The sequence below is a fragment of the Centroberyx gerrardi genome, chromosome 13, assembly GCF_048128805.1.
Source record: "Centroberyx gerrardi isolate f3 chromosome 13, fCenGer3.hap1.cur.20231027, whole genome shotgun sequence".
In the NCBI taxonomy this organism is placed as follows: domain Eukaryota; kingdom Metazoa; phylum Chordata; class Actinopteri; order Beryciformes; family Berycidae; genus Centroberyx; species Centroberyx gerrardi.
This window is the reverse complement of record NC_136009.1, coordinates 21,083,840-21,099,562: the sequence shown is the minus strand read 5'-3', so window position 1 is coordinate 21,099,562 and position 15,723 is coordinate 21,083,840. Positions and strand designations below refer to the sequence as shown.

At 40.1% G+C, this 15,723-nt stretch overlaps 1 protein-coding gene and 1 long non-coding RNA gene across 2 annotated transcripts; both read right to left on the bottom strand.

Moving 5' to 3' along the window:
* Positions 1 to 4,630: 4,630 nt before the first annotated feature.
* On the bottom strand, positions 4,631 to 6,537 carry LOC144542158 (apical endosomal glycoprotein-like). The gene is made up of 4 exons (XM_078287880.1): positions 6,469 to 6,537; positions 5,595 to 5,720; positions 5,199 to 5,432; positions 4,631 to 4,779 (listed from the first exon to the last, which is right to left on the bottom strand). The coding sequence occupies exons 2-4, from the start codon at positions 5,710 to 5,712 to the stop codon at positions 4,631 to 4,633; spliced, it is 501 nt and encodes a 166-aa protein (XP_078144006.1). The 5' UTR covers positions 5,713 to 5,720; positions 6,469 to 6,537.
* LOC144542103 (uncharacterized) lies at positions 6,532 to 7,099 on the bottom strand. Its single transcript, XR_013507094.1, has 3 exons — positions 7,000 to 7,099; positions 6,759 to 6,837; positions 6,532 to 6,630 (listed from the first exon to the last, which is right to left on the bottom strand). It is a non-coding gene; the product is annotated as an uncharacterized LOC144542103 (long non-coding RNA).
* Positions 7,100 to 15,723: the final 8,624 nt, after the last annotated feature.

The following is a 15,723-nucleotide window of genomic DNA, read 5'->3' as shown; positions in this document are numbered from 1 at the left end:
CTTAAGGTTGTTGATCATCCATGGCAATCAAAAAAAATTCTGTAACTAATTTTTTTGAAGAATGGTCTATTCTTTTGGCACAACTTGCCCAAGGGTAGGGGAAAGTTGAGTCTGGGGCAAGTTGAGCCCTACAGAGGCAAAATGTGCCATCCTCCATACCTTACTGCAGAACAAAATGTACTCTGACTATTTTATGAAATAATATAAGTTGTTTTATTTCAACAAAGTGTAAGTTTACACAACTTAAAACCTTTTGTTGTCCTTTTCACTCCTTTCACTAGAGCCACTAGAACCAACATGCAGGAGCAGATAATCTGTCTCTACTTCCTGTCTCCTCTGAGAATCACATTCTTTTTGCTTTTACTTCAACTTTTTTTTTTTTTTTACTTCATGGTAATAATTTATCTTATTTTCAAAAGGATAACAATATAAGACTTGGCTCAGCACGACCATCAACACAATATTTGTGGTGTGTGTGTGTGTGTGTGTGTGTTGACTATAGATGATGATTTCCCTTAATTTCAACATTGTAACAATACACAACTTGGTACAACATCGCTTTTCAACACATTTTAATGTGTGTGTGTGTGTGTGTCTGTGTGCACGCGCACGTGTGTGATTCTATCTTTATTCTGTCTATCTTCTATCTTGTTTTGCATGTGTAGTCTCATGGCATAATTATTCCTACTCTAATATTAGGAAATACCACTTGAGCGTATACACGTTTTAAAACAATTTTAGTAGATTTAAATGTATTCAGATTGGGTTAAGTTGAGTCATTTGCTCAACTTGCCTTGGGGCTTATGATATATTTTACCCCACAACTACCATTTTGACAAAACTGCTTCACACAACTAATCGGGCCCACAGTCATGCTGAGTTCATGACCTCATATTGTACTTTATACAGTCATAAACTAATAACACAATAAATAGCAAAAATAACAGTTTTTGACCTGGTTCAGCACTTTCTCCATGTGCTGTCCTCCATGACTGATTTATTCTTCCTCAATCTGTGATCACATGACTCATTTTGTGTACGGTTGCCTACATTAGATACAAGGACTGGCTCTTCTAACCCACAGGCTCAACGTATCACTTTCTCCCCTAAATAAAGAGAGAGCTAGTTTTACCAGCCTACATTACTTTACATTAATCATCTTAAGTATATAGATTTAACAGTCATTGCAAGACATCATAGACTGCTGTTGAGGAGAAAGAAATGGAAAAGTACCTATACTAAGCAACATTCCTATATGCTCACTTAATATTCATCCATATTTATACCTTAAGTGCCTAAAAATACAGAATCTGCTTTGTCATTATAAGATTAAACTCTAAAGTAACATCTTGTGTGTTTCTCACAGAACTCTGAGCTTAGAATGTGCAAATGCACAAATCTCATAGAAAACACTGACCAAGTGGCCTTGACAAAATAATCACTTGTTGACATAATCATGAATATCCAACACTATAAAACTCTGTGTAATCATCCAGATTTTGAGTTCCTTGGCTCCCAACCTGCAGATTGAATAAACCTGTCAAACTGCCACTCTCTCCCTCATGTTACTGATGTGACAGGCAGTTCTCACCACAGTCGTCCTCGTCCTCCCCTAGGGGGCAGTCCAGATGATAGTCACACTGTGCGCTGCCCAGAACACACACTTTGCCCTCTGACCGCCAACAGAAAAACTCATTATCCTGCAAGACACAAAAATAAATAAATAAATAAAATCATATTAAAAAACAAACAAATTCACAAATTTGATTATGTATGCTTTATTCATCACAGAATTGCCTCTGCAGCCATGGCTTTGCTTATTTCACCACTGTCCTGTATTAATGTCAACTAACTCACCTGACAGGGATTGGTTGGTGCAGTTGAGGGAGAGGGCGTGGCTGGAGAAGTGGGTGCGGTAGAGAAAGTGGGCGTGGTAGAGGAAGTGGGCGGGGCAGAGGTGGGCGGTGCGGCAGGCAGTTGGCTGTTGTTGGGGTCCAGTACACACTCCTTGGAGAAGGAGATGTCGTCTAGAGCAGCCAATCCTCTCTGACCATCTCCTCGCTCGTAGCAGAAGACAATCTGCGGAGACAAATATACTAGAGAAACTCAGCCTTTCTGACCTTATTGCAACCTGCTATTCTCCCTGTTATTATGTAAGCACACCATAAACAAAGAAGGTAGTTCTTGTTATTATTGTGCTATCCAAGTTCACCTGGAACACATTGTTATTAACAGCAATGACCTAAACAAGATATTTGTGAGGGAGGGAAACTTTGCACCACGTCCTTGTTATGAAATGCACCTGGTTTTAAGATTTGAGAGATATCAAACATAAACAATGGGAAAATTGGATCTGATACCGCATTCATGTGTACGGATATCGTCATGGGATCTGAGGGCCTCATTTAAAGCAGGTTCTCACACACCGATCCTGTTCTTCATTAAATCCCAAGTTTGTGATTTTGATACCAAAATCAGTAGATTCCACTGATTTTGTCCAGTTGTACAACTATTTTCGATCATCAAGATATGAATGCCATAGATATGAATTTGATCTTTTATGTCATATGGCAGAATTAATGATCCGAGAACATTTTTATAAATGAGGCTCTAGATATGAGTCCATGGTGACAACAGTTGTCTTCCATTAATTAACCAGCTGTCTGTGTTATCCTCACTGACCTTACTGTTGGCTGAGGAGGAGAAGGTGACCTCTGCTCTCTGCCAGCTGTAGCTCTGTGATTTTTCCCTGAGCCACAGCACTGCGTCCTCACTACCAGACCGCAGCGTCCTGGACTGGACAGTCAGTCTGGCTGCGTCATCATCCAGACTGTAGTGGAAGAATCTCACCTGCATGGATTCAACAAGCATAGCTGCATTCAAGTGACCACACAAAACAAGGCGACGGTTTGCTTCGGAAACAAGAATTACCAACTTCTTTTTATGTACTTGGTTTGTGAACCAAACGGTCTTGTGAACTGTGATCAACTCGCAAGGTCGTCTGACTCGCAACACTAATAAAATAAACTATCAGTGAATGTACTATGTTTTTCATTATCTTAAAGCCATTTTGATCTAAAGGCTTATGCTTAAAAGCTTGAAATTTGTTTCTTAAACAAATATAAATAGTGAAGTTGATGCCTGTGTATGAATTTCCCTTTGCCTTTCCATCAAGGCAAAGGGCGGCTACTTTAAAGAATCAAAAATATAAGATAGTTTTGATTTGTTTAACACTTTTTTGGTCACTGCATAATTCCATTTATGTTATTTCGTAGTTTTGATGTCTTTACTATTATTCTAAAATGTGGAAAACAGTAAAAATAAAGAAACATGTGGTGTGTCCAAACTTTCGACTGGTAGTGTACCTTTGTAGAACTGAAATGAGTATAAGATAAACAACAAAAGCTACAGACAGAGACTCATGAGGGAAGGTATTACTGTCGTATGATCGGTGTGGTACTGCCAAACCTCCTCAGAAGCATTCAAGCATCAAGTTTCTATTTGTGCTGTGTCTGATAAGTACAGCAATAGATACACAGGGAGCAACAGATACTCATCCCTGTTCACAAATTCCCATCTGAGCCACACATCTAAAGATTGGCGGTGAACTACATCTGTTATCTATTAGGTATTTATTAACATCTGCATCTATATGTACTGTTATCAGCCTGTCATGATGTCAGCCATGTTGACTTTTACATATTTAGCTGTCTCTCCTGTCAACAGACTATAAAATGGAGAGAATGACTAACTTATAATGCTAACAGGAATGAGAGACAACACAAGTGACAACACAAGTCAGTTAGCTGTATCATCCCCAAATACCTGGAAGGCCCATGTGCATCTATACTCACAGTGCAGTTAGAGCTGGGCAGTAAAGTATTGGAGAGGATCTCTGATGTCTGGCCCTTTTCAGTCAGGTGAGTCCCAGGGATAACATAGTGACCTGGATGATAACAGTAAAAAATAATATGGACATTTAGAGTATATCATAATGTGATGGTAAATAGAACGATTAATTAATTTTGAAATCCCATCAGTGGTCACCATAAAGACAAAACCCATCAATATATGTAAACAACCCCCTCCTTCCTCAAGAAAAATATACTGTATATTCAGAATACTATTCATTTATGATTTGAGTAAAGTCATGCATCGGCAGGACTCTTAACCATTATCATATCGCTGGTTACCTCAGAGAGTCCCATACCTGCAGCTGTGTTTTGGGTGTGATCCCTGGGAGGCCCGTGGGTGGGCCAGGCTGCCTGCCCCTCGCGGAGTGTCCACTCAGCCCCAGGAGTGTCCACCTCACTCCCAGCCCAGGAGCACAGGCCCTGCTCAAAGCTACAGCGCTCCACCACACCCTGTCGCTCTACATTGTAGTAGGTAAGAGTGAGAAGGTGATCACAGGTTTCAAACAGGTACAGAAGAACACCAACCTGTGAATATACCATAAATTTAAATATCTTCTCTATAGACACACACTGCTTTTAGATTCCTAACAATGTCACGTCTGCTTTTATATTTCTGGCTGTAAAATAGCAAGTCTGTAAAGTCATAAAGTACCTGTATGGGCAGTGTGTGTGTATATTAATTTGACTCTATATGAATACCACTACATTCAGTATTTCTAACATATTGACTGTTGTTGTAACTTACCACAGTTGGTCTCATCAGACCAATCCCCACAGTCGTCACTGAAGTCACACACTTGGGTGTGCTGCACACACACACCGTTGTTGCAGGTGAACATATCCACTGGACACAAGGGCTGGGGCTCTGGAAAGGATGAAAAGACCAAAAATAACATGTATGTACATAAATCAGCCCAATGCTGAAAAAAGAGCATGTATGCTTAGCAAAACCCTTCCCTGGATAAGTAAAGGTTAGAAAAGGTGATATTCACAATAACATTTCATTAAATTAAAAATCCACTTACACTGTTAGGTATCATACATTTGCAGCCTTACTTTCCTTTGGCTGCAACTGATTCATTCACAGTTTTTCAGTATACACTGTTATTATAGCACAGCATTATTAATAGTAGTAGTAGTAGTAGTAGTAGTAGTAGTAGTAGTAGTAGTAGTTGTAGTTGTAGTAGTAGTGGTGGTACCTGTATTATCCATTTCAAAAGGATAAGTAAGAAGAAATAAGTGCTGAGTTAGTGAGGTGGTCATACTAAATGTGTCTGAGCCTACCAGGCAGGGTGCAGTTGGAGAAGTCTATGTCGTCAATGGCAATGTCTCCCAGCTGGCTGAAGGTCCTGGTGGCTGCAAACAGGATGGTGAAGTCCTGAGGGGTACGACCAACCGTTACCTCACCGTGACGCCACGAGTCTCCACGGTTTCCCGACAGCCACCACAGTGGAGTGGACCTGGATCCCTCCTTCAGCAGCACCTTCAGCTCCCCTATGCCTGTGACAGTGTGTACAGCTGAAGATCACATGCAGGACAACGTACTGCACATATATTTGTAGACACACACACACACATATGGACTCTCATATGAAGAGAGGTACCCACACACACACACACACACACACACACACACACACACACACGGGCATGTGATTATGTATGGATGCACACACACACCTTCTCCATACATGTGGTAGTAGAAGTGCAGTGTGCAGGTAGCGCTGGCCTGCTTCATGCCGGGACTCTGCAGGGCAGCAAAGCTTATCTGGTCTCCTCGGTCGGCCTCCACTGCCATGTACCAACCTGGAGGAGTCAGATAAGAACCCAGGTAGAACCCCAAACAGGAATCTAGTGTTTCCTCTGTATTTATTCAGCAGTGCTAGGCCACCACAGCAGGAACGCCACCACTGTTGGAGAAATCCCTGAAGTGTAGACCTAATGTTTAGAATAAGCAGTTTTATGATGATGAAGTATGAAATATCCAAAGAAAAATAATTTCAGCAGTGCAAACCTGCACAAGAACCACAACTGGGACAAAACAAGGTTGGATGTGGAGACTTGGCTACACCCAAGCACAGCTACATACTGTAAAAGGGGAAACACCAGAGGAATCATGCTTCCATATCAAAGCCCCTTTTACCTCTGTAACAAACCTCTCATTATTATTGACATTTTATTCGGTTGAGTAAATGATGAAATAATTGCCTTGCCTCTTGTTGCTTCCCTCTTTCTCTGTTATATGGCAGGTTATAGGTGTGGAATCTATAAAGATATCTTTATAGATTCCTTGATTATTTAGTTATTACACCTGTGGGATCTAGACTTGTATCCTACATAGATTAAATTTTATTGCATTGGAATTCAAAATAAGTACTGTGTAACTTTGCTGAACATATGTTGATAGTCAACTGAAAGTCTTGTTCTTGTTGAGAATCAGTCAGCTGATACACTGTTGAATATCTACTGATACATTGTGTGGGCTATCGAAATAAAGTGATACCAGGTAAAAGGGAAAAAAAACAAAAAAAGAAAGGGCAGGGCGTTTCATTACCTAGCTCAGTGCCCAGTGTGTGGTCCACAGAGGGTCCAGTATTCTCAGTGTCAGTAGCGTTTCTGCCTCTCTGCCACTGGAACAGGCCAACACTGATGTCCTCCCAGCTACATGTGTCATTCTCGAATGAGCAGCCCACAAATCCCCCACTCGTTTCATTCACTGTGGGGGAAAAGGTATTGAAAGACGGAGAGCAACAACACATTGGGCAATTCATTTTTTATTGTTTTTCATTACACAATTTACACTAATGGAATATAGAAATGAAGAACAAAACAATATCGCAGTACCTGGACAAAGGCCTGGAGTGACACTGATGTCATCGATGGCAATAAATCCACTGTCTGTGGACTCTGCTTCGATCAGCACCTGAGCATGATGTGGTTGAGGATATCAGTGAATATCATTGATACAAATCATTTTTTTTAATGCCATTAGTACCAGCATGCAACACTGAGGAATCAAGTATCAATTTAGGTACTTAATCCTATTATTGTAATGTAAATTGTTCCACAGCCTGTTTCTCCACACCTGGAAAGGTTTGTCCCCCACGACAGAATGAGAGAACTGGGTCCAGCTGGATCCGCCACTGCTACTGTGGAATATCAGGTCCTCCTCTGATGGCCCTGAACGTGTGTACACCTGCAACGTCCCCGAGTCACTGGAAAACAATAGACAACTGTGATGTTTCTGTGAAACATGTGAAAACAGCTTCCACAAAAAGAATTTGCCCCCTTGACTTTTTTGTTGCGTTTTTGTTTTGCTACAAAATCTTGAGCTGCAAAAATGCATTTATTTGGTCATTTTTGTCACTGGTCTATGCAAAGCACTATCAAACTGCTGTCAGTGCTATCAAAAGGGAAATTATGCAAATGTATGTTAAGTTGTGAATTTCAAATTACATAAAAACTAATTTGTTTAAATAGTCCTCACCTTGTTTCATTTGGGCTAAATTTTCCTGTCAAAAATAAATGTTAAGCAATTTATATTATATCCTACTCAGATCTCATTTTTATGTTGTAGTTAGGGGGATCAAACTTATGGTTCAAACAATATTTTTTCAAAATGCTTTGCAAAACAGGTCTTCTGAACACATCTCAAATGAATTGGAAAGTGTAAAAAGTGAACTATGCCTCAGGATTGCTAGCACAAACTAGTGGTTCACTTCTACAGTAAATGACATTTGAGCACACTTCCTGAGGAAGTCAAAGGGGGAAACTAAGCAGGAGAAACTTGCTCAAAAGTGCATCCTCCGTATTTTCACAGACTCAGTAGTGTGGGAAGGGTGATGATTTTGTTTTTTTCTGACCTGCTATCCATATGGTACCAGAAGGTGAGACAGGAGGTGTCCTTCAGTTGGATCCATTCTGAGACTACCTGAGCTAGACTGCTGCGGTTTTGGGACTGGGATGAGCTCAGCAAGAACCGACCTAAAGGACATAATAATGAATAGAAAATAAAAAAAGGTACAAAATAAAGAAAAAAACAAAGCTGAATGTACTAACAAGAATTTGTGTACCCCTGCAAAACTTGTTCTCTATACTGTGCTTTGATGTCAGTCATTTTTATTCATAACAGCAGCAGCATGGACCAGGGGCATTGCCTTAAACCACGACTAGGGCAAAGGCCCCCAGCACTCACATCCCTACAAAAACAATCAATGTCAGTGACTTCAGATAAATTGAGATTGCACCCTCTTTAGTCGTTAACGTCGTCTTCTTTTCTTAATATTTTGTGCTTTTAACTTTTCACACTTTTCTGGACCTGCATAGTGACCAACTATATTTGAATTTAATGTCAGTTGGCTGACAAAACAGACAATGCAACATCGCAAGTGTGCCATTTTTTTTCAATGAGAGGAGGGCAATGAGCAGAATTTTGCAAGCTCTGACTAGGAGGAGTGGCGATGCACACGGTCCAGCCAATTGGTGGAGGTTATTTTAATTGAGCAATGAGATTTCACTTTATTGTGTTGTGAAATAGCATCACATCAGCATGGTGGAGAATCTGATTGTGTTAAATATGATTTAGCTAAATTAAATCACTGTTGCAGAATAGTGTCATTCTTCTATCAGGCTTAATAAACAGATACATAAATTGCTGAATACAAAAAAGGCTATTTTATAGGGCATTACAAGCCAGCAGGGACATCTGAATTGTGACTTGTTTCTATGGCAACCACTGCTTATAAATTACACTGGTTGGCCTAATGGGGGTGTAATAATTAAAGGTCAAAATTTTAAACTTGGAGGAATGATGCATCTTGTTACTGATTGGCCCATGCATCATTGCATCGTGCATCGTGGGGGACGACATGTTCACTTGTTTATTAGTAATCCAACTGCTTTCCAGACAGCAATATTGGTGTTATAGTTCACCACCATATCACCAACAAATTCATCACACTTACTCTTGAGATGTTGTTGGTCTATGCACCAAATTCCTTGATTTCCATGATCATTTCTGGGGCACAGCAAGATAGTACTAGTGTACCTGCCCCAGTAAATGGAGGGCTAACAACACCCTTGGCATGGACAGATTTCTATTTCTATTCCAGCGGGATGATGATGTTTATCTTATTTACCTTATCCATGTGTAAGGCCTTACCCTCTGGGGTGTGAGTGGTGTGGTCTGTCGGTGGACCCCGGAAGCGCCCGTTGGCCTGCACCCAGTCATGGCCATCTTCCTGGGGGACGCTGACCCAGGTACACTGTCCTGACTCAAAGTCACAGCTGCCCAGTGGAGTGCAGGCCCCATCCCTCATAGAAATATCATCTATTTGCACTGTAGAATTGGTGCCTGGAGCATGGGTTGCCTTAAACACCACCTGAACATGAAGGTAAATGACTGTTTTACCATAAAACATCTCATTGTACTAAATGTTACTCAAGTAGAAATAAAGATTCCCAGAAATCTAGTGTTACTAAAAATCTGAATCTAACTAAACTAACTAAAACAGTAACTAGCATAGATGTGACTAGTAACTTTCCACATCTGCAAATAGACAGGACAGACTGACTGGTTTACTGTGAGAGAGACAGTTTGAAAGGGATTGTCATAGGAATGGCTTACACGGAATTTGCTAGGGGAGGACACAGTGAGCTCTGCCACCTCCCAGCCTGCAGAGGGAGCTCCAGAGCGCTGCCACAGTGCAGGACCCGGCTCCCCGCTCCGCAGCACATGGACAGCAAGGATGTCAGAGGAGCCTGCGGGCAGCCAGTACCTACACACACACACATTGTTATGTGCACTGGAAGCCAGTACATACCGTGTTGTGCAGTATAAACTGGTAGCTCTGGACTCACCAGAAGCGTATACACATCGCTGCTGTTGAGCTTAACTCTGGTGTGAGCAGCTGAGCCACTTCAGCCTCCGTAGGAATCAACACAGTCAAGTAGAAACCTACAGGAAAGACATAAAATTGCAGCCATTTAAAATCCAGCAATGGGTTGTTTTCCTTTTAATAGATTTCAGCATATATACTCTAAACTAAAACTTAAGTTTTGTAGTTCACTTACCATTAACCAACTGCACGTTTTAACATTTGTTTATCCAGTGAATGTATTTTGTGAGCATCGGTGCTCCTTTTCAGTACTGCTCTGCCTCACATTTACACACTTAGTTGCTCAGTACAGCCACAGTTTTCTACACTCCACCGAGCAGCTCCACAGGGACAAATGGGAGTTACTGTAGATGCATTGTTCATGGCCGCTTCTACAATGGTAAACCTGAACTCACCATTTTCAGTTCCATAGGTGTGGTCCACACGATCTTTTGTTCCTCTTTTGCGATCCCAACGACCCTTATGACTGACATCCTTCTCAAAGCCGCACCAGCTGGAATCAAACCCACACACATCTAAAAGGGTGTAAAAAGAGCAAAGCTGTAATAATCTCTATTAATGTTTTGATTTCCAGTGGGCATTACTTTCTGAGTGTGTCGGGGTGGTGGTGGTTAGACAGTATTCACTTACTGTGATCGTTGCATGCTCCCTCCCTCACTGTAATATCATCAATGGCGATAAATCCTCTGCTGCTGGTGTTTCTCTGACCTGCGATCATGATCTATGCACAAAAGCAGGAATGCTGTGTTGAGTGAAATCCATCGTAAGAGCACATGTAAAGCCTGCCATGATTTGCTCCAGCACAGCTTTTATTTAATACAAAAATACAATGAAAAATGAGTGTTTGGTGTTGCAGGTCCTATGCTTTGCTCTCATTCTCTGATCATGATCTGCAAGAGAGCTGATTATTATTTTTCTGTGCTTGTGTAGATGTATGTGTGCACATGTGTGCATAAAACATGAACACGTACCCCCATCGTATCGTTCATGCTGACGGTCACATGTGCATTCATCCATTCTGAATCCTGGCTTCCTCGGCGAGTCCAGGCTAACAATTTAGAGGATTTCTAAAGGGAAGTATTTCATTATGGCTCGGAAGTTACTGAATCCTTTACAATTCATTCTTATTGAAACAGCATCTCCTAATAGAAATTTTGCAGCAGTATCAGGGTACATACTGTTTGAACCAGTAGATCCAGGGTGGACACCGATGGCCCCAGCATGAAATACCAGAATCCAACACAGATATGTGATGTAAGAGCGGGGACAGGAACAGAGATGGCTGCACTCTCTCCATCCGTAGATCCAGATCCATTCAACAGTAAGTAGAACCCTTGTCAGAAAGAGAAAACACTGAGCTGACTGTAATGCAAATTGCTGAATATTGCACTGGATCAATGCTCTTTTGTCTGTTTTATCATCAAGAAGACGGCGTTTCCATATAAACTGACTTACTGACTGATTGGTTCTTTATAATAAACATCTACTGACACCTCATGGGCCGAATTGAGATAGGTCAGCAAAATGTGATAATGTGTACTTTGGACAAATAACCATCTTGTATATGAATGCATGCCCTTGTTCCCCCATTCCAGTCCCACTTTGGCTACACCAGTTTTCAGGTAAGCCAATTACTCACTAGACATCTATTCTAAACTTATTTCCAGTGAAAACCGAATAATGGCAATGTTCATTCATGCGTATTTCGGCGTCGCTATTCAATACCTTGGTCATTTCCGACAGTGTGATCGTACAGAGGTCCATCCCACGGCTGGTCCACTTGAAGCCCTCTGTGGAGAGTCCAGTCCAAATCATCACTGACCTCCTGGTCCCAGTTACAAAGACCTGATTTATAAGATAAGATTTTAAATCTGGAAATACTTATAAGAGAAAACAATGGAATATATAACTATATTGGAATTTTACTAATGTATTTTGGATTTATATAATGCAGTCATCTAATTTATATTTTGAGTTACAATTCCTAGTATTACCATAACTACTTAATTGGCTCTAAGAATAACTCACTTCACAGATAAAGTTGAAATGAATTAAGATGGTATTAAGTGTGCTATAGAGTCTACATTAAACTGAGATTATATTATATTATAGCTGAGATGTTATAATTGTTTCTACTACTTCTACTATTCACTCTGAAACTTATAAAACTGTGACCTGGCACATAACTACATGTTACTGTACTCTACTGGTACAATATTTCAAAAGCACAGATGATTCAATCCTCAAAAAGAGAACTATTGAGCAAGAACCTTAAGCAAGGCTCTTAAGATGACTCACAACTTTAACAGAAAGCCATAGTTTGCTTTCACATCAATAATGATTTTATAAGCTTAAGCATCTTTTTTTTTTTTTTTTTTTTTAATTGGTGGATGTCACGTTTTGCTATGAAACTCTTATGTTAACACAATATTTTTTGAAAGTGCATAGCAACTTTAGAAATTAAACAGATTATTGACAAAGCACAATCTGTCCTGACTGTACAGTATATGAAACCCCCCATTTCCCTAAGTCACCCTGCTCAAAGGTGCAGTCCATGGGGGAGGCAGGGGGAGTGGTGGTGGTGGTGGTGGCAGGGCTTGGGGTGGTGGCTGGGATAACGTCACAAGCCTTGTCCCTCATGATGTGGATGTCATCCAGGGCAATACTTTGGTCCACTGAGAACAGACCCTTGGCTTGCAAAATGATCTGCGGAAAAAAAAGACAAGATTTTATTCAAAACTGATTTATTCATTGACTATATTTAACAGGCAAATGTATCAATGTAAACTATAAAATGATGGATGTTGTCTTGCCTGGTGTACTCCTGATGCGCTGTAATCGACCCTGGCTTGGTGCCATGTGTTATTCATATATCCACTTGTATTCCACACAGAACGCAGTCCAGCGGTCTCATTTAGAAACACTGTCAGCTCAAGGTCCGATGGCCCTGGAACCGCCACATGCATTAGAACTCATAGAAGATCGATCATCAAATAACAACACCCAGATTTCTCTTTACTGAGAAGGTTTTCACCATCCGGCTAACATCCTTATCATCCTTTTCAACCCACTGGATAACTTCTCCCCCCTACTGGATGATGCCATTCTCATCAGGACAAAAATACATCATGTGATAAAGGTGATAAGTCATAAAGAATTTGTATAGGACAATACTTAGATGATTGGATCTGCTCTCTTTTCATTATTCATTCATTCATTCATTATTTTATTCAAGACCTGTTTGTAAAATAAAACTAAACAAAAAACGCCCAGGATCAAAAGAGAGCCATCACCTCATTTGTACCAAGGAGCATACAACTCCTAACAAAAACAGGAACTGACACTAGCATTTACAATGTATTGTAAATATACTGAACAAAAATATGAATGCAACATGTAAAGTTTTGGTTCCATGTTTCATGAGTTCATTCATATTCCATTCATTTTCCATAAAAAGCTTATTTTTCTCAAATCTTCTGTACAACTTTGTTTCATCCCTGTTACTGAGCATTTCTCCTTTGCCCAGAATTTCTCTCAAATGATTTTCTCATATCATGATCTCTTTCTCATTCTCTTACGTCTATTATTATTTGTTGTGACCTGATGTGTCCCTATGCTAAATGTTGGTCATTTTTATGTTTTAATGTTGCCCAATGTCCTTAAAGTTTTTAATGTGGCTCACTTGTTTGCAAGACAAATTCCCTCTGGGGCAATAAAGGTTTTATTCATTAATTTGTATGTATTCGGATGTATGTGTGCATGTATGTATGTACGTATGCATTATGCACTACATGTAAAAATGAATTGCAATGCAGCTTTACCTGGCCTCAGATAAACACCTTAGACAAGAAGGTACTCACCATCAGCTCCCCAGCCTTCGGCATAGTGCCAGAACTCCAGGCAGGCACTAGTTTCTACTGCTTCCATCCACTCACTCTCCAGGTGGGCAACCTCCTCTCTGTCAGACTCAGAGGGCAAGAAGAGGACAAAGTGGCCTGTTGAAAGAAAAAAACAACCTTTATATATCCAGGAAAACCTTTTTCAACAGCACTCCTGGAAGAGGCTCTTTACAGTCATAGTCGGTCAGTTGTTTCTGAGCAGCTCTCCTGGGGTAACTGGGGGCTAAATGCCTTGCTCAAAGGCATCTTAGTGTTAGTTATTGATGGAGGGGGGCATGTTACTGTTTCTTTCCCTTTCCCCACCAAGACTTTCCCAGTCAGTCCAGGGATTTGAACAAGCTGACTTTTCAAACTTTAAGAATCAGAATCAGAATCAGAATCAGAAACTTTTATTCGCCAAGTACAATGTACAAATAATTTCTCTTGGTGCAGATGTCAACATGAAAACTAATAAAAATGAGAAAAATGTAAAAAATGTAAAAAATATATATATATACAATACAATACAAACAGATATGTGCAATGAGCAATGTGCAATGTTAAGTACATACATTATATGATCAGTGATATGTTTAGTTAAATCTACATGTGTGAACTAAATCTATAATGAATCTAATCTATAAGGTTATAGATGGCAGAGACATTATCAACATTATTCAGATATTGATTCCCATCTGTTGAAAGCACAGTCAGTGTAGCTTGACAAATGAGTTTTTCTGTAAGCATGACCAAATGTCACCTGTACCTAATTGAAATGCTTATGTGCCTATAACCTACCTAACTGAGACTCAGTGGAGTGATCCACATGCGGGATTAATTGACCGTCACTCGTCCCTGAGAGCCAGTCCCAGTCTACTCCGGACTCTGCTGGAGGACTGTTCACCCAGCCACAGTAGTCCATCTCAAAGTCACAAAAACCTGTAAAGAATAACACATACAGTGTACAGGTACACATGCACACATGTAACACATATAACACCCTCCACACACACACACCCATTCACACACACACAAACATCTTTCATCTTTCAGTCCATTTGCTCTTCAACTTCACAGTTCTCTATCTGAAGTCCACAGTGGTCACTAACCCGGCGGTGGACAGACGCCATTCAGGACAGTGAGGTCATCAATGGCGATGTCTCTCCTCGGTCCATCACCTACCACCGCCTCAAAAATCACCTGTCAATCAGAATGACACATGTAAATTTGTGGGTTGGATTTGAATTTACAGCTCCAGTATCTATAGTTAAGGAAGATGGTGCAGACTGATTGCAAACCATCAACTGTCTCACAGGCTGACAGTTCCTATTAACACATTGGGACAGTATCCTCAACTGATAGCACTCAAACTCACTCTTTATTGGCCTATAAAAAAGTTGGCTAGAACATGTTAAAAAGATACTCACTGGATGTCAGTGTTCAGTTCACTGAAGTTGTGTTAGGTACAGACATATACTATCTTATTATGATTAGACTATGTTTTTGATTTGCTAGAGCTATGTCATGGCCTGAAATTGGCAGTCAAAATATAATGTCCAAATTAGCTTTTATTACGCATATCGGCAACATGGTTAATAATTTAATTGGTTCATAATTAACATTATCTGGTAAAATACTGAGTGATAAATTCATTATGTTATAGAGAACTGTGTCTAAAAGTGACACGTTTGTTATCAGTGAATGTCACATTGAAAGACTATGATATTTTCTTTATTTAGTTGAAGCAAAATGGTCAAAATTAATATAATTTCATCACATTTTACTGGTCTGTACTACAGCAAACTAAACTGTATAACCATATATACATGCAGACATGGGGCAGAGTGGGAAAACCCCTGGCAGATACAAACTCGCCTTCACTTGCAGATTTCTACTGTCAGTGAACCAAATCTAAATATACACAGCATTTAGCATTTTTATTAGGCTGATGTTTGCCACGTTGATATTTACATATACATATTTACTGTCTCTGTTGTCAACAGACTCTAAAATGGAAAGAATTTGTAATGCTAG

Coding starts and splice junctions, on each gene's coding strand:
- LOC144542158 (XM_078287880.1), bottom strand. CDS start 5,712: ATGGCAGTGGAGGCCGACCGAGGAGACCAGATAAGCTTTGCTGCCCTG. Junction 5,433..5,594: donor CTACCACATGTATGGAGAAG/GTGTGTGTGTGC, acceptor TGTGATCTTCAG/CTGTACACACTGTCACAGGC. Junction 4,780..5,198: donor CTCCAACTGCACCCTGCCTG/GTAGGCTCAGAC, acceptor CATCCTTTCCAG/AGCCCCAGCCCTTGTGTCCA.